This window comes from Equus przewalskii, chromosome 25 (assembly GCF_037783145.1).
Source record: "Equus przewalskii isolate Varuska chromosome 25, EquPr2, whole genome shotgun sequence".
Taxonomy (NCBI): domain Eukaryota; kingdom Metazoa; phylum Chordata; class Mammalia; order Perissodactyla; family Equidae; genus Equus; species Equus przewalskii.
In genome coordinates, this window is record NC_091855.1 from 18,775,531 (window position 1) to 18,797,251 (window position 21,721).

Genomic DNA, 21,721 nt, shown 5'->3' on the forward strand with positions numbered 1-21,721 from the left:
TTTCTCTTTTCCTATTAAGTTGAGAACTTCACCTTTTCACTTAAAGGAAGCACATTACAGCTTCTCTTTGGCATATCTGAATGTGCAGCATCATGACTCTTGCATATTGGGGCCGTTATTAGGTAAAAGCTCTGTGATACTGCAACGGTTGGTGTGATTACCAAGATGGCGACTAAGTGACAGAAAGTTATTACAGTGTGGATACCCTGGACAAAGAGATGATTCATGTTCCAGGTGGGAAGGAGCAGGATGGCACAAGCTTTCATTACACAACTCAGAACAGCAGGCAATTTAAAACTTATCAATTCTTTATTTCTGGAGTTTTCTATTTAATATTTTCAGACCATGGTTGACTATAACTCAAACTGATGAAAGTGAAACCATGGATAAGGGTCAACTACTGGAACTGGTTATATTTTCAGGAGAGTCACCCTAACTATTTGCCACCCAAGTGTTTGTGGAAGAAAGCCTGCAGCTGCTTCCAAGCATCCACCTGGGCCATGGCATGAGCCCTGGGCTCCCCTCCCCAGATGACAGGACGGCCCACCAAGGTGTGCATGGAAGCCGGGCACATGGGGAAGTAAGGAGGCTCTATGTAGTGCCCCGCCCCTGGGTAACAGATGATCTGGGGCCTCTCCTTACCATGCGCCTGTAAGCGTTTAGAGGCCTCACTGGCATAGAATTCACTCTTCCAGTTGTGGTCATCCTGACCTACAAGGAACAGGAAGGCACTCTCAGCCCTTTCCACAGGAATGAAGCTCTTCTGGTCGGGTCCTTCCAAAGGGCTGTTGAGGACATCCAAAATGTCTGCAAAGCCCTCACTGGTCACCCTGATACGATTTAGGTTGGAACTTACAGGGGGCAGAGTCTCCCCCTTGTAGTGCAAGGCTCCACCAACATTGGCCACAGAGCCATTGATTATGATGGTGGCAGTGATGCCCTTCAGGAAGGAGGCCATGGAGAGGCAGAGATCGCCCCCCTTGGAAATGCCAAGCAGCCCAACTCCTGGACCCTTTACCTGAGAAAAGGACAGAGGAAAAGGGAGAATGAGTCCATGATCAGGGCAGTGTGAGGAGTAGTGCCTGGAATTAGAGGTCACGTGGAACTGAGCCTGAATCTGGGCTCTACCATTTACAAAGTTTGCAACCTTGGGATATTTACTCATCCTTCCTGTCTTCCTTTCCACAATTTCTCCATCACCGTTCCTGGTGAATTCAACAACCATGTGGAAGATCCACTAAATACTTTGGCCTCTCAGTTCCTTGACCCCTAATCATCTTTTTATCTAGCCCACCTCAGCCACCCACTCCCATTGGCATAACCTAAACCAAGTGATCATCTCCAGAATCTCAGCTTAAGCATTCTACTCTCTGATCACCATTTTAAGTAATTCCAGATCAGCCATGCTAGACTGCCTATCAACACCTCCTTGAAACTTTGACTACCACTATTTCCACTATCAATACCTCTATCATGTTCTCACTTCCCACCTCATCCAGCTTAGATGTCAAGCCTCATTGTTATTAGCACTCCCTTGCAAGCACTCTAAACTCCTTGAATACCTCTCTTCCTTTGGTCATACTAGCCTGGAAGAGTGCTAGCCCTGGTGAAATCCACGTGATCATTTCCTCTAGGCCTGCACTGGTGCAAATGAACATTGCTGGAGCAAAAAATACACATTTGTGCCGACAGCTCTTACTTTCATTTCATGATGACAAATTTCAAATCAGCATCCATATGGCCCAGGGACCCAACCACACTTCACTGTTGTTTGCTCTCCGTGTCTCCAAAAGACCATTCCACACCTTCTCCCACCTCCTGAAGCCCCTTCAGCTCTGTTCTCCCTCACTTTCAGCTCTCCATCCTCCATGGAGAAGACAGAAGCTATCCTGGAGGAACTCCTCCTCCTTTCCCCTGCCAGCTCTACTGAGCTCCACATGAATCAAGTTCTCTGCCTTCCCTCCTGGTTCCAAAGGAGTCCCTCTGTTCTCATCAAAGGCCACTCCTCTGCTCGGCTTGGGATCCCATCCACTCGGATTCTCCAGGACCTTGGCCCTGCAAATGCTCCCTCTTTCTCTCTCCCTCTCTCCCCTTCATAACTTTCTTCTCTACCGGCTCATTCCCATCCGTGCACTTCCGGGTCTAGTACCTCTTCCGTTTTCATAACAGTCCCTGGACCCCACATCCACTCTGCCCTAGTTTTCTACTCTCTTCACAGTAGAGTTTGTGGGAGAAATTGTCTGCAGCTCTTCTCTTTCTTGTCTTCCTTTCTCTACTTAATCCCCTCCAAGGTAATCTGGGTTTGCAACATGCAACAAGGACTGCTCTTGTCACATTTATCAAGATCTTGTATTACCAATGGCCATTTAATTAACCTCTCAACAGCAGTCTTTCTTTTCTCGTGGCTTCTACAGTAGCATCCTTAACTGTATTCAACCACTTATTCCTCATAAAAGTACTAGGAATTAAGTGATATTATTATCCGAATTGTCCCCATTTCAAACAGGCCCCAAGGTCACAGAGCTAGTAATTGGTGAAATCAGAACTCAAATTTAACTTTTGTCTATCTACATCTTATGCTGGCCCCACGACGCCCTGTCACCTTTTCTAAGAGCTCCAAAGCTTCCAGACATCGTCAGCTCTGACTGAAGTGGAAAATAGGCAGGGCTTTTCTTCTGATCCTCTGCTACCCTGAGCCTAGAACCCTCAAAACATCTCCTAGTTCCCAGGTTCTGTGGCCACCAGGTGCTTTCTTTAAAACTTACTACTGTTCTCTCAGAGGGGGCACCGGGAAGAGAGGGTTGTTCACACACACACTTGAACCGGGTACTCTAACACACTTCCTAGAGAAGTTCCAACCTGAGGGTGACTAAGCAGGCAGTTCACAGCTTCCTCAAAGTACTCCAGGTGGAGGCTCTCCATGCTCTTGGGGAGGTCGTCATAGTTGTAATAGGCCAGAGCCATCACAGCAAAACCCTTCCCAGCCAGCAGACTAGCTCGATATTCCAGAAGGCCACCTCCAGCTCCAAAAACGTCCACAATCCCAGGAAAGGGCCCAGGTTCTGTGGAAGAAACAAAACACAAAAACGAACTTTTTCTGAAACTCTTTGCAGTGGTATCAAAAGCCATCTGTTGCCTACTTGGTGATGTCAAAGTTTTCTGTTGACAATGAGAAATGCTGGAAGACCTCTGGACTTCGAAGGTCCAGACAGCGGCACAGGCTGAATCCACGTTCCCCTCTACACCCTGAGCCTCAGAGTCCCACACTTCTTTACAAGGAACATGTATTACTTTCTGATTAAAAGTAATTTACATACAGACAACGAAAACAGCTAATCATTGTCCCCCCTCCCAAAGTGAGAATGCCAAATGCCAGGAGGATGTGGAGCAACTGGAACCATCATACACTGCTGGTGGGAATGCAAAATGATACAGCCACTTTGGGAAAGACTTGGCCATTTCTGATATAGTGAAACATATACTTACCATAGGCCCCAGCAGCCTCACTGCCAGGTATCTATCCAAGACAAGCGAAAACTAGTGTTCACAAACAAGGTGTATGCAAGTGTTTGTAGTGACTTTACTCATCATCTCCAAGGACTTGAAACCCAAATGTCCTTCAAATGGTGAATAAATCAACAAACTGTACATCCATATAAGGGGGTCCCACTAAGAAGCAAGAAGGAACTATTGATACTTGGAGCAACAGGAATGAATCTCAAAGACATTAAGCTAGACTCAAAAGGCTACATATTCTGTATGACTCTACCTATTGGCTATTTTCACCATTTACATCAAAGTTTGTATTTAACATGCCACACTTAAAGAATAACACTAAAGCAAACCCTTTCGACCCAACACTTTCAGAAGTCACCCAGTACTAACCCCCGAAGCCCCCTGAGTCCCTGGGCCCCTTCCCTCCCTGTCCCCTCTCCTGGATTTCATCATTCTCCTGATTTCCTTCACAGGATTACCACTTCTATGTGTACCTTAGTATTTTGCTTATTTTGCCTATTTTTTGAATTTTATCTAACTGGAATGATGTTGAACGTGTTCTTCTGGGATTTGTTTCATTTCACACTGTTTTGAGAATCGTCCATGGTGACTTGCAGCTGCCGTTCAGTCACCTGTGCCGTAAACGTACCTCCGTGGAGTCGTCAGTTCTGCTGTTGATGGACATTCAGGCTGTTTGCAGTTGGTTTTGCTCTTACACACAATACCTCTTGGTGCACATGTGCCAGGAGCAGAATGACCTAGTCAAGTTTCTAGACCAAAACAAATTGTTTCCAGGAGGAGATGAATGACTATATTCCCTTTAGCAGTGTATGCGAGTTCCTTTTGCTCCACATACTTGTCAGCAATTGGTAACGTTAGACTTCTAAATTTTGGCAAATTTTGACGGTGTAAAATGTACTGAGTGGTTTTATTTTCCATTTCCCTAATTTCTAATGAGAATAACAATTTTTTCATTGGCCACTGGCTTTTTTTTTTTTTTAAGATTTTATTTTTTCGTCTTCTCCCCAAAGCCCCCCGGTATATAGCTGTATATTTTTAGTTGTGGGTCCTCCTAGTTGTGGCATGTGGGATGCCGCCTATGCATGGCCTGATAAGCAGTGCCAGGGCGGCACCCAGGATCCCAACCGGCAAAACCCTGGGCCACCACAGAGAAACACCCGAACTTAACCACTCAGCCACAGGGCAGCGGGCCACTTGCTTTTTATGTAACGGTAAAATTATCCAGGAACTTCAGATTTCCAGTTGATAGAAAGAAGCCGTCCTCACTCATGCTGGTTTTCTTAAATACTCTTACATGTGGGAGTTAGAAGTAAAGTCGAAAAACAGAGAAAATTAAAGAACAATTAAAAACTTAAAACTACCCAAAAAAGTTTTTTGAAAAAATTACAGCCGTCTTTTCCCTTTCCTTCCCATGTTTTCTTCTTAAAATTACAACTGTCTTTTCCCTTCCCTTAGGATGTTTTCTTTTTTTATGTGTGAGGCAGATTGTCCCTGAGATGACATCTGTGTGCCGATCATACTCTATTTTGTATTTGGGATGCCGCCACATCATGGTTTGATGAGCCGTGTGTAGGTCCACCCTGGATCCGAACTCGGGAACCCCGGGCCGCCCCGCAGAGTGGACCCACTTAACCACTAGGTCACCGATCTGATCCCCTAGGATTCTTTTTAACCGGCCTCTCTGTTTTGGATCAGCAGACCATCTCCCCAGCCAGCCTACATTTCACTCCTGTGGCCTTGACCGTGTAAGGCCCCGGGGACCTCCAGAATGTTGGAGCCACCTCCTTCCTCTCGGTAGAAGCCAAGGAGACAGGAGAAAGACTGGCTGATAGAATAGGGAAGCGGGGGGCTCACCTGGCGGCAGGAAGAGCGTGGCGCGCACCCGGCCCGCGCGCACCGGCTCCCGCCGCACCCCGGGCCCCAGGAAGGCGCGCTCGTGCACCGCCCGGCCCAGCAGCCGCCCGGCCTCGGGCTCGTGGCCGTCGAGCACCTCCAGCTGCACGGCGAACGGCGTCTGCACGTCCCGCTTCACCAGCCGCAGCAGGGGCTTCTCGGGCTCCAGGGCCCAGAGGAGCCCCATGGGCTCGAGCCCCGCGAAGCTGCCGCCCAGCGCGGGCGCGCGCTCCAGGTCCAGCTGGCCCGTGGCGTCGGCGCGGTAGCGCGCGTGGGCCCGGAAGAGCGCGCCCTTCTCGTCGCGCAGGGACGCGCGCAGCGTGACCGGCTGCCCCGGGGCCAGGCCGCGCACGGCGATGCGCACGGGCTCGTCCCAGAGGCAGCGGCCCGCGGGCTCCACGGTCACCGTCGCCGCCATGCGGATCTGCGCCGGAAAGGGGCGGCCTGGCTCGGCGGAGTCACGGGTTGGCGGGGCGGCTCTCCACCCCGCTGGGAAGCAGGCGCAGTTGGAACCTTTGTCCTTACTCCGTTTGGGCCGGCAGGGGACACTCTCTAAGCTGCTCCGTGAGATCGCCTAGAGTGGGGGCCAATCCCCTCGCGACTGAGTGGGAGGAAGTGTCTGCCAAGATCAGAGTTAATTACTAATCCTGCAATCCAATGTGCAAGAGGGTCAAAACAGAGGTACAGCGACTGCTGAGAGCTAATGGGTTCGGAAAAATACTGGCAGTTCCAAGAAGCGAGTTATAGAAATCATCCCAGGTAGTTGTAATTCGGGTGATCAGTGGAAAAACGTAGTCCTAATCCCTCCCTTACCACTCAGTCCTTTAACAAGCCTTTTTCTGAGAGCCCAGGGTCCCTAGAATGTCTTCCAAGCAAGTACAGGTTTCTCCCGCTACCGGGAGTGTCGCTTGAGGGCCACTTACCTTGTAGGAAAGATCTACATTAGTACCTGCTTTCGCTAAGGCAGTGGAATCCGAAGAGGACTTTTGCGTTTACGAAAAAAGGCACCAAGTGAAAATAGCGTCCAGCGTTTGTCTTCCAGTGAGCCCGTACAGACTCTGAGGAGTCGACCATCTGTCCTATTTCAAGCCTTCCTCAAAAGTCACAGCAGAAGATGAACCTCCACCGACCTGCGACAGCAAAGCAGGCAGACACAGAAGAGGGTGTAGACGTTAGGGACCTGCCTGCCCTGATGGATTCAGACAGTGATGGGACGTTAGTAGATGACCCTCTTCCTCTCTCCTACACCCCTGCCCCTCCCACCAGCCCACCTTGGGACACCTCGGCCCAACATGCCCTCTGCGTCACCACCACCTCTCAGCCTTGCAGTGTGCTATCTTCTCGATGCCAGTGAGTCTACACTGCTTGATTTCCACCGTATATAGGCTGTGTCCTTATCATGTCATTTCTGCTCTTACTCTACGTTAGTGTTATTTGGTATGATTTGGTAGATTATTTTTTGGGGTGTGGAAATGCTCAAAAGTTATTCCCATATGAATTAATGGTAATTAGTTCTTTGCTTTACACCATTTTGGCTTAGGAAAGGTTTCACAGGAACGCTCTACTTCTGGATAGTGGGGGGAACCTGTAGATGTTTATGGGAGACCTAGCGGGTTCCAGTTTGACCCTGCTCCTTAACAGTACACTGCCTCTCAGTTATAATTCAATATGGAAAGGCTGAGCTTCAGAAATGATTGCTTCTGGGACACCTCTGAGCAGTAGGCTGTTGAGATCGGAAATGTACTGGGATTGGAAAATGGGACTTGTGGCTGGATGTTTTAATTATTTCAGAGGTTGATTCTAGAGAAGGTGTAACCTTACTGACTGCCATCCTAATAATGGTGACACATGGAATATGTATGACTGATAGGCAGTCACCCTCTGAATTTATGAAAGTCCAATGAAGCAGCTTGTCTGACAACCAATCTCAGCCTAGCTGGGGTGCAAAAAACTATCCAAGGAAGAAAAGTTGTATGTTCCAGGTGGTAACTGGAGTTCCTGTGGTTTCCCTTACTGTCCCCTAGGAATCTTATCCAGGATAAGCACAGCTACAAATAAAGACAATTGAGCTCCTGTCTTGGCTTGGTCTTCTCTGGGATTCTTTTACATAAACACAGAATACAATGGGATGCCAACCAGTGTTGGACTATGCCTCCCAGGTACAAAGATTACCTTCAAAGGGCAACTATTGGACTGAAAGTTGACTTATCATAGCAACTAAGAAATAAGGAAAGCAGAATGACACCTTCAATGTGCTGAGACATAATAAGTGTGAACCCAGAATTCTATACCCAGAAAATAATGAGGGTGAAACAAAGATATTTTTGATCAAACTAAGAGAGTCTGCTATCAACAGGTTCTCACTAAAGGAAATTCTATTTACCAATACAGTGACAACGTGGCCCTAGGACCAGCAGCATCAGCATCAGCATCACCTGGGAGCTTGTTAGAAATGCAGAAGCTCGGATCTCACCCCGCATCTACTAATTTGAAATCTGCATTTTAACAAGATCTCCAAGCCATCTAGGGGTACATCAGAGTTTGAAAAGCAGTGCTGTCAAGTGATTCCAAATGGAAAGTATGAGATTCAAGAGGAAAGGAAGACTCTCTGGTAGATATAGAAAATATATGAGTAAATCTAAACAATCATTCACTATATTAAAAAAGTAATAATAATGTCTCGTGAGGTTAAACAAGACAAGATAGACCTAACGTACATGAGAACAAAAGCCTATCAGTCAGGAGGGAAGCTGCTGGATTTCAAGTGTTCTGAGGGTCTGGTATTGTTTAGAAGGAAAGCAAAGATATTAGTTAACTTGAGACTTTGGTAAATTAAGCAGGTATGTTTACATTTCTAGGTTAGGGGCCGGCCCGGTGGTGCAGCAGTTAAGTGCACACGTTCTGCTTCAGCCGCCCGGGGTTCGCCGGTTTGGATCCCAGCTGCAGACACGGAACCGCTTGGCATGCCACGCTGTGGTAGGCGTCCCACATATAAAGTAGAGGAAGATGGGCACGGATGTTAGCTCAGGGCCAGTCTTCCTCAGCAAAAAGAAGAGGATTGGCAGCAGTTAGTTCAGGGCTAATCTTCCTCAAAAATAAAATAAATAAATAAATTTCTAGGTTAACCAATGAAAGACTACGAATGAAATGCAGTCATCTCTCAGTATCGTCTGGAAATTGGTTCCAGGACTCCCACGGCTGTGGATACCAACAGCCGCACATGCTCAAGGCCCTCAGTTGCCCTCCATATCTGCAGGTTCCTCACGCCAGGAAGGAAGGCCATGCATACAACTTCTGCACTATGGTGGTAGGCTGGGGGCTGAAGGAGAAAATGACAACAGAGGCACGTAGGTTTCCTTGTCACCAGTTATTAGCAGACAATGAAACATCAGGGCTTGTGCCATGCTATTCCCACATGACGACACACCCAGGCAGGAATAGATCAGAGCCTGAGATGTTCTTTTTTCTCTTCTAGTTGTTTTCCAAGAATCTGTGTGCTTGCTATTTTGTGTTAGACAAATCTCTGTTTACCTCTCCTGAAATGAGGGTGGGAGGTGATCTTGAATTTCAGCCTGGACCCTTGAAGCAATTCAACTGCTAAAGAGAAAGACTGAGAGCTGAGACATCAGTGGAAATATTTAATTATTAAGCATGCTTAAGATGGTACCTTGAGTTGTGGTTAAAAAAAAAAAAGGGAGGGTGGGGCAAGGCTTTGGTGAAAAATCTGTCTGAAGGATGTAGATTCTTAGAGTTTAGTAATTTTCATTCACGGATTTATAAAAAGAATCTATCCAAGTTACTTTTGAAGCCTGGCAGGGAAGAGAAGTTTTTCCTAAAACCTATTGGGAGATTCACTAGTGGCAATGTGAGATTGTGAGGAAGCCCGAAATTGTTAGACTATTGTGTAACTGTGAGGCTCCCCCTCTTCAAGGAATGATAGCTGTGTGTGGAAATAGGGTGGGATAATTGGTAGTTTCCTTGTGCCCATTTTGTATTTGGTGATCAGGAACAATTTTAAACGTGGTGTGCTTTGAAAAGGTGCTTCAGAAATCCAAAGGGATATCCACTTTGCCCATTACATGGGACAGAATGATTAAAATTCCTACACCACCAGTGGTCAAAATGGTCAGATCTTGCCACCAGAGATGGACGAAATTGAAAAGATGCCAGTGGCCTTCACAGGAAATAAACAGAGAAAATGATACCGGCTGTGAAAACAGGCACAGGCTCCCAGTAAGCAATGCCAGATACTACTGAGTTTCCTGGCTAGGGCTTTAAACAGTAACTTCCTCATGGATTTTTTTTTTAAAGGTTGGCACCTAAGCCAACAACTCCTCAACTGTTGCCAATCTTCTTCTTCTACTTCTCCCCAAAGCCCCACAGTACATAGTTGCATATTCTAGTTGTGAGTGCCTCTGGTTGTAGCATGTGGGACACCGTCTCAGCACGGTCTGATGACCGGTGCCATGTCCTCGCCAAGGATCCAAAACACCGAAACCCTGGGCCGCCGAAGTGGACAGCGTGAACTTAACCACTCGGCCAAGGGGCGGGCCCCTCTTCATGGTTTTATCACCTAATATGCTTTATCTAAACTTAAAGGAGGTGCGAACATTCCCAAGGCAAATTCTCAGACAGAAATCTTGACAAATCAGCTTCGAAAGAGAGGACCGGGAAGAATAGAAAGCTGTGATGTTGTGAGAGGAAGATTATTTGGGGAGAAGATTTGGAGTTTCCAGCTTGGGATAGGAAGATGAGGGGATGAGGGCACTGTCTCCTGGCTGTTTTTCCTGGGCTTTCGAGAAGGAAACCACAGCGGGCAGGGAGCATTCGGCTGGCCTCACCCCACACCAGGTTCTCTGGCTTCTCTTCTCCTCAGCATGTGGAAGGGCAAATTGGTTTAGTCCTTTTCCATAACTCACCTCAAACTAACCCAGTAATACTAGAGAAGGAAGAGCAAGGCTGCGAAGGGCCAATTAACAGACACACATTGAGAAGACGCCTACTGACTCACTAGGAAATCCAATTCTCACTGTGATATCCAACCAGACTTCTGGAAAACCTACCTGATATTGGTTACTAGGGTCATGGGATAAAGGCTGAGGGACAGTCACATGGACTGGGCTGAACTGGGGAAGAGAGGGTCTCACAGTGAGGACTCATCTGTATTTGAAGGTCCCACTGATAGCTGGACTGTTTTGGTGTTTGATGACATTATGGAGATTACTATGAGCCCAATTATGAGATGGTGGAAAACAAGTGCAGTCACAGAGAATCGTAATAGAAGGAATCAGGAATGACCCAAAAGAGGCCATTTGAACCAGCCCGAGGCAGGTTGCCCCAGTGTTTCCTTTTCACTAAAATGCAAAACAACTGGCATTCCTGTTTTCCCAAATATGTACATCCTGCTCTTCCAGATGCTGAGAGGCAGACTGTTGCAGGGCATGGATGGTGTTGGTGGTGAACCGTCAGAGGAGTGGCAGATAAGAAGGCATGTTCGTGAGCCAGTGTTTCCTTCTGTTCATGTAAGAGTTGCTTGGTCAAACTCTCTGGTCATTGCTCACTGGTGATTTAATGAAACTACAAAAGGAACGATGTAGCACCTGTAGGACTGGATCTCTCACGGTCCCCAGTGACAGCTGCTACCAGGGCAAAACTCTTGGCAAGCACTCAACTGGGTAACGTCCATAGTTCAAAGTTCTGGGAAGTGAGCAAGAGAGGGCTCACCAGGTTAAGGATGAAGCTGCTTTTGTGCCCAGACAGTAAATGGCTGTTTCAAAAACTATGCCTTCCATTTCACCCAGTCTCTCTGAATGTAGGGATCCTCTCCATACAGACTAAGGGTGAGGCCCCTTAAAGAACACGTGACCCCGATGTGCTTTCTCTCTAGACCCGTTACAATATCAGATTCCTCTGGAGAAACCATATGCCTGAGTCCAGATGCGTTGGACAAGAGAAATAGTCAAGAGTTTCAGGGGATCCTAGTTACAGATTCAAAGATAATGCAAATTCCTGGAAACTCCAGTCAGATGGCAAAGACTGTGTCTGAGGCTATGGAGGAGGAAGGATCGGAGGTGGACAGGTTTTGCTAGGCCTACAAGTCAGACACTGAGGACCAATTACCCTCTACAGTGCTCTCATCACTCCCTGAGTTGTTCTCTTTTTTAAAACTTTTTATTTTGAAATTATTTTAGACTTACAGAAATGTTGCAACAATAGTACAGGGTTCCCTTTGCCCTTCATCTGGCTACCCCTAATGCTAACACCTTACAAAACCATAGCGCAAATATCAGAATCAGGAAATTAACACTCATATAATACTACCAACCATGCGAGTATCATTGGACCTAAGCAATTGCTACTTGGAGAAAGGACTTACTCAAAAGGGTGGTATATTGGCTGCTAAAAATGGAAACATGTAGAGCTGTCTTGTCCCAACAAAACTGTAAAGATGAAATAGTACCAGGCCCAGGACCACAGGTGAGACGGGAGTAATTGGGAGTCTGTCCCCACCTCCAGCTTTCCCCTTTAGCTCTCAGTTGGGTTATCTGAAAAGCACATGGAGCGCAGATGTTACTGAAGATTACAGAGAACTAGCTGACCTTGTGCTAACTGTGGCTGCCAGTGTTCCTCTGTAGGAAGATCTTTCTAAATCACCCCTGACTGGCATCCTTTTATCGATCTTACTAGGGCATTGCTTTCAATCCCAGTACATTTTCGACATCAACAGCAGTTTGCTGTCACTTGGCAGCGAGTGGTTTCCAGTCTTGCCTCCGAGATCTTTCAGTTCTCTAACATTTGTCATCTTCTGTTAGGGTGGGAATTAAACAGACGTCCTAAACCTGATTTAGATATTGAAAGTACTCCTTAGGTTGATGGCCTACTGATCAGAGGGGACTCTGAAGCAATCATTTCTGAAGCTCAGCCTTTCCATATTGAATTTATATTGAAAGGCAGTGTGCTATTAAGCATGGCAAAGTTCAGGAGCCCTTGCTCAGATAGAAGCCTTTCTGGAAGTGTCATTGCCCGGGGAAACCAGAGGAATTGTACAGGCAAAGGCTTTTGTCCATCCATGAAGTCGCTCCCCCTAAACAGAGACACAGGAATTAATTTTTATGTGTAATACTGGAGATGTCATGTATCTGGGTGTTAAGTGACAGCCACTTCAGTCAGTCACCAGACAAGCACTGGAATGTCTCTGAGGCCACTCCCCTCCCTCGAGGGCAAAGTCTGTTCTTCTAGCAGCTGATGAAGGTACTGGTCACTCCATGAAGGCCACCGCTCCTTGCAGGCACCCCTCTCCCTGAGCGTACAGGCCTAAGGTTCTGCAGCAAGCCTTGTTGCTTTTTCCTTTTTTAACCCCGCCCATGCCTTGGCTAACAGTCCCTCATGAAACTCTCTTCAAATTACCCAGTGTAAAAGTGCCACTTATTTCCTGACAGAACTCTCCTATAACTCAACACGGACACTGTTTTGACCAGATTTATTAGTTTAGGACCAAAACTCTGAGCACCTGCTATAGGTGTATCAGCGTGGTGTGTTTCCATATGTTAGCCCGTGTGACACCACAATAAGCCTTTCACATGTAAGGAAACTGGGTTCAGAGTCCTCCTTATGTACAGTGCCAAGGATCACCACGCTATTAAGGAGCAGGGTCAGACTGGAACCTGCTAGGTCTCCCATAAACATCTACAGGTTCCCCCCACTATCCAGAAGTAGAGCGTTCCTGTGAAACCTTTCCTAAGCCAAAATGGTGTAAAGCAAAGAACTAACTACCATTAATTCATATGGGAATAACTTTTGAGCATTTCCACACCCCAAAAAATAATCTACCAAATCATACCAAATAACACTAACGTAGAGTAAGAGCAGAAATGACATGATAAGGACACAGCCTATATACGGTGGAAATCAAGCAGTGTAGACTCACTGGCATCGAGAAGATAGCACACTGCAAGGCTGAGAGGTGGTGGTGACGCAGAGGGCATGTTGGGCCGAGGTGTCCCAAGGTGGGCTGGTGGGAGGGGCAGGGGTGTAGGAGAGAGGAAGAGGGTCATCTACTAACGTCCCATCACTGTCTGAATCCATCAGGGCAGGCAGGTCCCTAACGTCTACACCCTCTTCTGTGTCTGCCTGCTTTGCTGTCGCAGGTCGGTGGAGGTTCATCTTCTGCTGTGACTTTTGAGGAAGGCTTGAAATAGGACAGATGGTCGACTCCTCAGAGTCTGTACGGGCTCACTGGAAGACAAACGCTGGACGCTATTTTCACTTGGTGCCTTTTTTCGTAAACGCAAAAGTCCTCTTCGGATTCCACTGCCTTAGCGAAAGCAGGTACTAATGTAGATCTTTCCTACAAGGTAAGTGGCCCTCAAGCGACACTCCCGGTAGCGGGAGAAACCTGTACTTGCTTGGAAGACATTCTAGGGACCCTGGGCTCTCAGAAAAAGGCTTGTTAAAGGACTGAGTGGTAAGGGAGGGATTAGGACTACGTTTTTCCACTGATCACCCGAATTACAACTACCTGGGATGATTTCTATAACTCGCTTCTTGGAACTGCCAGTATTTTTCCGAACCCATTAGCTCTCAGCAGTCGCTGTACCTCTGTTTTGACCCTCTTGCACATTGGATTGCAGGATTAGTAATTAACTCTGATCTTGGCAGACACTTCCTCCCACTCAGTCGCGAGGGGATTGGCCCCCACTCTAGGCGATCTCACGGAGCAGCTTAGAGAGTGTCCCCTGCCGGCCCAAACGGAGTAAGGACAAAGGTTCCAACTGCGCCTGCTTCCCAGCGGGGTGGAGAGCCGCCCCGCCAACCCGTGACTCCGCCGAGCCAGGCCGCCCCTTTCCGGCGCAGATCCGCATGGCGGCGACGGTGACCGTGGAGCCCGCGGGCCGCTGCCTCTGGGACGAGCCCGTGCGCATCGCCGTGCGCGGCCTGGCCCCGGGGCAGCCGGTCACGCTGCGCGCGTCCCTGCGCGACGAGAAGGGCGCGCTCTTCCGGGCCCACGCGCGCTACCGCGCCGACGCCACGGGCCAGCTGGACCTGGAGCGCGCGCCCGCGCTGGGCGGCAGCTTCGCGGGGCTCGAGCCCATGGGGCTCCTCTGGGCCCTGGAGCCCGAGAAGCCCCTGCTGCGGCTGGTGAAGCGGGACGTGCAGACGCCGTTCGCCGTGCAGCTGGAGGTGCTCGACGGCCACGAGCCCGAGGCCGGGCGGCTGCTGGGCCGGGCGGTGCACGAGCGCGCCTTCCTGGGGCCCGGGGTGCGGCGGGAGCCGGTGCGCGCGGGCCGGGTGCGCGCCACGCTCTTCCTGCCGCCAGGTGAGTCCCCCGCTTCCCTATTCTATCAGCCAGTCTTTCTCCTGTCTCCTTGGCTTCTACCGAGAGGAAGGAGGTGGCTCCAACATTCTGGAGGTCCCTGGGGCCTTACACGGTCAAGGCCACAGGCGTGAAATGCAGGCCGGCTGGGGAGATGGTCTGCTGATCCAAAACAGAGAGGCCGGTTAAAAAGAATCCTAGGGGATCAGATCGGTGACCTAGTGGTTAAGTGGATCCACTCTGCGGGGCGGCCCGGGGTCGCGAGTTTGGATCCAGGGTGGACCTACACACCGCTCGTCAAACCATGCTGTGGCGGCATCCCAAATACAAAATAGAGAAAGATCGGCACACAGATGTCATCTCAGGGACAATCTGCCTCACACATAAAAAAAGAAAACATCCTAAGGGAAGAGAAAAGACCGTTGTAATTTAAAAAAGGAAACATGCGAAGGCAGGGAAAAAGTTCTAAGTTTTTAAAGAAACTTTTTTTGGGTAGTTTTTTATTGTTTTTTAAGTTTCTGTGTTTTCCAACTTTACTTCTAACTCCCACAGATATTAGATTTAAGAAAATCAGCATGAGGGGCCGGCTCCGTGGCCGAGTGGTTAAGTTTGCACGGTGCGCTGCAGCGGCCCAGGGTTCAGATCCTGGGCGCGGACATGGCATCGCTCGTCAGGCCACCTTGAGGCGGTATTCCACATTCCATAACTAGAAGGACGTGCAACTAAGATATACAACTGTGTATAGGGGCCGTTTGGGGAGATAAAGCAGGAAAAAAAAAAAAGGAAGATTGGCAACAGTTGTTAGCTCTGGTGCCAATCTTTAAAAAAAAAAAAGAAACAGAAAAAGAAAATCAGCATGAGGGAGAACGGCCTCTTCCTATCAACCGGAAATCTGAAGTTCCTGGATAATTTTACCATTACATAAAAAGCAAGTGGCCAATGAATAAAAAAGATGTGTATCCTCGTTAGGAATCAGGGAAATGCAAAATAAAACTACTAAATACATTTCATACCCTCACAATTTGCCAAAATTTAGAAGTCTAACGTTACCAATTGCTGACAAGTATGTGGAGCAAAAGGAACTCGCATACACTGCTAAAGGGAATATAGTCATTCATCTCCTCCTGGAAACAATTTGTTTTGGTCTAGAAACTTGACTAGGTCATTCTGCTCCTGGCACATGTGCACCAAGAGGTATTGTGTGTAAGAGCAAAACCAACTGCAAACAGCCTGAATGTCCATCAACAGCAGAACTGACGACTCCACGGAGGTACGTTTACGGCACAGGTGACTGAACGGCAGCTGCAAGTCACCATGGACGATTCTCAAAACAGTGTGAAATGAAACAAATCCCAGAAGAACACATTCAATCTCATTCCAGCTACATAAAATTCAAAAAATAGGCAAAATAAGCAAAATACTAAGGTACACATAGAAGTGGTAATCCCGTGAAGGAAATCAGGAGAATGATGAAATCCAGGAGAGGGGACAGGGAGGGAAGGGGCCCAGGGACTCAGGGGGCTTCAGGGGTTAGTACTGAGTGACTTCTGAAAGTGTTGGGTCGAAAGGGTTTGCTTTAGTGTTATTCTTTAAGTGTGGCATGTTAAATACAAACTTTGATGTAAATGGTGAAAATAGCCAATAGGTAGAGTCATACAGAATATGTAGCCTTTTGAGTCTAGCTTAATGCCTTTGAGATTCATTCCTGTTGCTCCAAGTATCAATAGTTCCTTCTTGCTTCTTAGTGGGACCCCCTTATATGGATGTACAGTTTGTTGATTTATTCACCATTTGAAGGACATTTGGGTTTCAAGTCCTTGGAGATGATGAGTAAAGTCACTACAAACACTTGCATATACCTTTTTCGCGAACACAAGTTTTCGTATTTCTTGGGTGGAGACCTGGCAGTGAGGCTGCTGGGGCCTATGGTAAGTATATGTTTCACTATATCAGAAATGGCCAAGTCTTTCCCAAAGTGGCTGTATCATTTTGCATTCCCACCAGCAGTGTATGAGGGTTCCAGTTGCTCCACATCCTCCTGGCATTTGGCATTCTCACTTTGGGAGGGGGGACAATGATTAGCTGTTTTCGTTGTCTGTATGTAAATTACTTTTAATCAGAAAGTAATACATGTTCCTTGTAAAGAAGTGTGGGGCTCTGAGGCTCAGGGTGTAGAGGGGAACATGGATTCAGCCTCTGCCGCTGTCTGGACCTTCGAAGTCCAGAGGTCTTCCAGCATTTCTCATTGTCAACAGAAAACTTTGACATCACCAGGTGGGCAACAGATGGCTTTTGATACCACTGCAAAGAGTTTCAGAAAAAGTTCGTTTTTGTGTTTTGTTTCTTCCACAGAACCTGGGCCCTTTCCTGGGATTGTGGACGTTTTTGGAGCTGGAGGTGGCCTTCTGGAATATCGAGCTAGTCTGCTGGCTGGGAAGGGTTTTGCTGTGATGGCTCTGGCCTATTACAACTATGACGACCTCCCCAAGAGCATGGAGAGCCTCCACCTGGAGTACTTTGAGGAAGCTGTGAACTGCCTGCTTAGTCACCCTCAGGTTGGAACTTCTCTAGGAAGTGTGTTAGAGTACCCGGTTCAAGTGTGTGTGTGAACAACCCTCTCTTCCCGGTGCCCCCTCTGAGAGAACAGTAGTAAGTTTTAAAGAAAGCACCTGGTGGCCACAGAACCTGGGAACTAGGAGATGTTTTGAGGGTTCTAGGCTCAGGGTAGCAGAGGATCAGAAGAAAAGCCCTGCCTATTTTCCACTTCACTCAGAGCTGACGATGTCTGGAAGCTTTGGAGCTCTTAGAAAAGGTGACAGGGCGTCGTGGGGCCAGCATAAGATGTAGATAGACAAAAGTTAAATTTGAGTTCTGATTTCACCAATTACTAGCTCTGTGACCTTGGGGCCTGTTTGAAATGGGAACAATTGGGATGAAAATAATATCACTTAATTCCTTGTACTTTTATGAGGAATAGGTGGTTGAATACAGTTAAGGATGCTACTGTAGAAGCCACGAGAAAAGAAAGACTGCTGTTGAGAGGTTAATTAAATGGCCATTGGTAATACAAGATCTTGATAAATGTGACAAGAGCAGTCCTTGTTGCATGTTGCAAACCCAGATTACCTTGGAGGGGATTAAGTAGAGAATGGAAGACAAGAAAGAGAAGAGCTGCAGACAATTTCTCCCACAAACTCTACTGTGAAGAGAGTAGAAAACTAGGGCAGAGTGGATGTGGGGTCCAGGGACTGTTATGAAAACGGAAGAGGTACTAGACCCGGAAGTGCACGGATGGGAATGAGCCGGTAGAGAAGAAAGTTATGAAGGGGAGAGAGGGAGAGAGAGAGAGGGAGCATTTGCAGGAGCAAGGTCCTGGAGAATCCGAGTGGATGGGATCCCAAGCCGAGCAGAGGAGTGGCCTTTGATGAGAACAGAGGGACTCCTTTGGAACCAGGAGGGAAGGCAGAGAACTTGATTCATGTGGAGCTCAGTAGAGCTGGCAGGGGAAAGGAGGAGGAGTTCCTCCGGGATAGCTTCTGTCTTCTCCATGGAGGATGGAGAGCTGAAAGTGAGGGTGAACAGAGCTGAAGGCACTTCAGGAGGTGGGAGAAGGTGTGGAATGGTCTTTTGGAGACAAGGAGAGCAAACAACAGTGAAGTGTGGTTGGGTCCATGGGCAATATGGATAGTAATTTGAAATTTGTGGTCATGAAATGAAAGTAAGAGCTGTCGGCACAAATGTGTATTTTTTTCTCTAGCAATGTTTATTTGCATAAATGCAGGTTTAGAGGAAGTGATCAGGTGGATTTAGCCAAGGCTAGCCCTTTTCCAGGCTAGTATGCCCAAAGGAAGAGAAGTATTCAAGGAGTTTAGAGTGCTTGCAAGGGAGTGCTAATAACAATGAGGCTTGACATCTAAGCTGGATGAGGTGGGAAGTGAGAACATGACAAAGGTATTGATAGTGAAAATAGCGGTAGTCAAAGTTTCAAGGAGGTGTTAATGGGCAGTCTAGCATGGCTAATCTGGAATTATTTAAGATGGTGGTCAGAGAGTAGAATGCTTAAGCTGAGATTCTGGAGATGATGTACTCACTGATGATCACTGGGTTTAGGTTATGCCAATGGGAGTGGGTGGCTGAGGTGGGCTAGATAAAAAGATGATTAGGGGTCAGGGAACTGAGAGGCCAAAGTACTTAGTAGATCTTCCACATAGTTGTTGAATTCACCAGGAACGGTGATGGAGAAATTGTGGAAAGGAAGACAGGAAGGATGAGTAAATATCCCAAGGTTGCAAACTTTGTAAATGGTAGAGCCCAGATTCAGGCTCAGTTCCACGTGACCTCTAATTCCAGGCACTACTCCTCACACTGCCCTGATCATGGACTCATTCTCCCTTTTCCTCTGTCCTTTTCTCAGGTAAAGGGTCCAGGAGTTGGGCTGCTTGGCATTTCCAAGGGGGGCGATCTCTGCCTCTCCATGGCCTCCTTCCTGAAGGGCATCACTGCCACCGTCATAATCAATGGCTCTGTGGCCAATGTTGGTGGAGCCTTGCACTACAAGGGGGAGACTCTGCCCCCTGTAAGTTCCAACCTAAATCGTATCAGGGTGACCAGTGAGGGCTTTGCAGACATTTTGGATGTCCTCAACAGCCCTTTGGAAGGACCCGACCAGAAGAGCTTCATTCCTGTGGAAAGGGCTGAGAGTGCCTTCCTGTTCCTTGTAGGTCAGGATGACCACAACTGGAAGAGTGAATTCTATGCCAGTGAGGCCTCTAAACGCTTACAGGCGCATGGTAAGGAGAGGCCCCAGATCATCTGTTACCCAGGGGCGGGGCACTACATAGAGCCTCCTTACTTCCCCATGTGCCCGGCTTCCATGCACACCTTGGTGGGCCGTCCTGTCATCTGGGGAGGGGAGCCCAGGGCTCATGCCATGGCCCAGGTGGATGCTTGGAAGCAGCTGCAGGCTTTCTTCCACAAACACTTGGGTGGGGTAAAGGGAACAATTCCAGCAAAACTGTAATCTTTTATTTCATTCTACGGCGTCTCTGATGCTAATTGATCCTCGGAAGAGCTGCACAATTGGTGTGTATGTATAGTTTTCTTCTTCTTAATAATGACTTAGAGTTTTTCTCCCATCACTGTTAAAACAAACTGACCAGTGAAGTTTCAAGATTTTTATAAACTACATACCTGTTCAGTTGTTTGGGAAGAGAGTGATTCTGAGAAACTACAACAGATGGAAAAAGCATTTCTTTTAGTATCTCACAGCACACAACCGACAAGGCTTTAGCTGTGAAAAGAAAAGTGAGTAACACTGGTTAACAGTGCCTGGTACATTATTGGTGCTCAGTAATTATGTTTTTAATTATTATTTGTTTAATTAATTTAATTAGATTAATAAATACATGATTACTTACTGTTCAAGAAAAGCATTATAGGGGCCAGCCCCGTGGCCGAGTGGTTAAGTTTGCATGTTCCGCTTTGGTGGCCCAGGGTTTCACCAGTCTGGATCCTGGGCGCGGACGTGGCACTGCTCATCAGGCCATGTTGAGGTGGTGTCCCACGTCCCACAACTAGAAGGACCCACAACTAAAATATACAACTATGTACTTGGGGGATTTGGGGAGAAAAAGCAGAAAGAAAAAAAAACGATTGGCAACAGTTGTTAGCTCAGGTACCAATCTTTAAAAAAGAAAAAAAGAAAAGCATTGGGGCTGGCCCGGTGGTGCAGCGGTTAAGTTGGCACGTTCCACATCTCAGCAGCCTGGGGTTCGCCGGTTTGGATCCCAGGTGCGGACATGGCACTGCTTGGCACGCCATGCTGTGGTAGCCGTCCCACATATAAAGTAGAGGAAGATGGGCACAGATGTTAGCTCAGGGCCAGGCTTCCTCAGCAAAAAGAGGAGGACTGGCAGTAGTTAGCTCAGGGCTAATCTTCCTCGAAAAAAAAAAAAAGAGAGAGAGAATAATAAAGAAAAAAAGAAAAGCATTATATATTAGTATACTCAGATTTGAGTTTCTCCTTTATGAATCTAAATTACAAATCTTAGCTGTAAATTGATTACTACTAGATGTAAAACTACTAAAAATTTTAAATTCAAATACCTTTTTTACTTCTTTGATAGTTTCTTGGATGAATAATGATTGTCCTAGTGCAAATAAATTTTAAGTTACATTCCTGTTTACACATATGGACCTTTATGATTTAGTTGTTTCCAAAGCTGGTAAAACATTATTTAGATGAATTACATAAGTGATTTTAAAAGTGATTAGTGTGAAAATAAATGATTTAATATTTACATCACTTGATGAAAATCATTCCACAATAAGCTTATTAAACTTTTCTTAAAGCTTAATGTATTTAAAGTAAAAAATGCCTCAATTTATGATTATGGTGTTCTGTTTCTTCAATTTTCTTTTTTAATAAAGCAGTTCCTGATATTTTCTTTTCCTGAAACTCAAAAACAGTAAGTGCTCCTTCTGTTTTGTCAGCTTTTTCTCCTATACCACCGTGTGCTCGGCATTTAATCCTAATCTGTGAAGCAGGTGTCATCTTCAGTTTCCAGATGAGGAAACCGAGTCTCACAGACGTTCTTTGCATAGTTAATGTAGAGCTGGGCTCAGTATCCCCAAATGCAGATCCTTCTCCCTTTGTTAAGCTGCTTCCCTCATCGCTGTGGTTCTTCATTTTCTTTGGCACAGAGCCATTTATCCGTCGATTTGCCTCCTCTCATCCACCCAGTAGCATGCACATCTGTGTGTGTTCACATCCACACACACAGGGTTGTGTAACTTCAGGTGCATCGTCAGGAATTCCCTTAAGGCCCATCCCTGCGCTCTGCAGGAGAACAGCCCCAGCCGCATGGAAAGGAAATGGCTCTTCTTTCTCCTCTACAAGTTTTCAGTGGAATTCCTGGATTTGCAGTGCAGGGGTGGGGGTTTCTTCAGGGTCCTAGATGTTAAAAATACATTTAAGGGTAGGTCTGGGGGCCGGCCCCA

At 47.1% G+C, this 21,721-nt stretch overlaps 2 protein-coding genes across 3 annotated transcripts; one reads left to right on the forward strand and one right to left on the reverse strand.

Moving 5' to 3' along the window:
* Nucleotides 1-290: 290 nt before the first annotated feature.
* Nucleotides 291-7,479, reverse strand: LOC103545039 (acyl-coenzyme A thioesterase 1). 2 transcript variants are annotated; one of them, XM_070593834.1, is made up of 4 exons: nt 5,371-7,479; nt 2,860-3,062; nt 857-1,018; nt 291-711 (listed from the first exon to the last, which is right to left on the reverse strand). In XM_070593834.1, the coding sequence occupies exons 1-4, from the start codon at nt 5,825-5,827 to the stop codon at nt 592-594; spliced, it is 942 nt and encodes a 313-aa protein (XP_070449935.1). In that variant the 5' UTR covers nt 5,828-7,479; the 3' UTR covers nt 291-591. The 2 variants fall into 2 exon arrangements, with proteins under 2 accessions (XP_070449935.1, XP_070449933.1); XM_070593832.1 differs by having other exon boundaries at nt 291-1,018.
* Nucleotides 7,480-14,081: 6,602 nt separating this feature from the next.
* Nucleotides 14,082-21,187, forward strand: LOC103544589 (acyl-coenzyme A thioesterase 1-like). The gene is made up of 3 exons (XM_070593829.1): nt 14,082-14,725; nt 17,075-17,277; nt 19,137-21,187. The coding sequence occupies exons 1-3, from the start codon at nt 14,269-14,271 to the stop codon at nt 19,740-19,742; spliced, it is 1,266 nt and encodes a 421-aa protein (XP_070449930.1). The 5' UTR covers nt 14,082-14,268; the 3' UTR covers nt 19,743-21,187.
* The last annotated feature ends 534 nt before the right edge of the window (nt 21,188-21,721 follow it).

Excerpts from the sequence above, each read along its gene's own strand:
- LOC103545039 (XM_070593832.1), bottom strand. The coding sequence starts at position 5,827 with ATGGCGGCGACGGTGACCGTGGAGCCCGCGGGCCGCTGCCTCTGGGAC. Across the intron at positions 3,063-5,370 it reads CACGCTCTTCCTGCCGCCAG|AACCTGGGCCCTTTCCTGGG; the intron begins GTGAGCCCCCCG and ends TTTCTTCCACAG. Across the intron at positions 1,019-2,859 it reads GCCTGCTTAGTCACCCTCAG|GTAAAGGGTCCAGGAGTTGG; the intron begins GTTGGAACTTCT and ends TCCTTTTCTCAG.
- LOC103544589 (XM_070593829.1), top strand. The coding sequence starts at position 14,269 with ATGGCGGCGACGGTGACCGTGGAGCCCGCGGGCCGCTGCCTCTGGGAC. Across the intron at positions 14,726-17,074 it reads CACGCTCTTCCTGCCGCCAG|AACCTGGGCCCTTTCCTGGG; the intron begins GTGAGTCCCCCG and ends TTTCTTCCACAG. Across the intron at positions 17,278-19,136 it reads GCCTGCTTAGTCACCCTCAG|GTAAAGGGTCCAGGAGTTGG; the intron begins GTTGGAACTTCT and ends TCCTTTTCTCAG.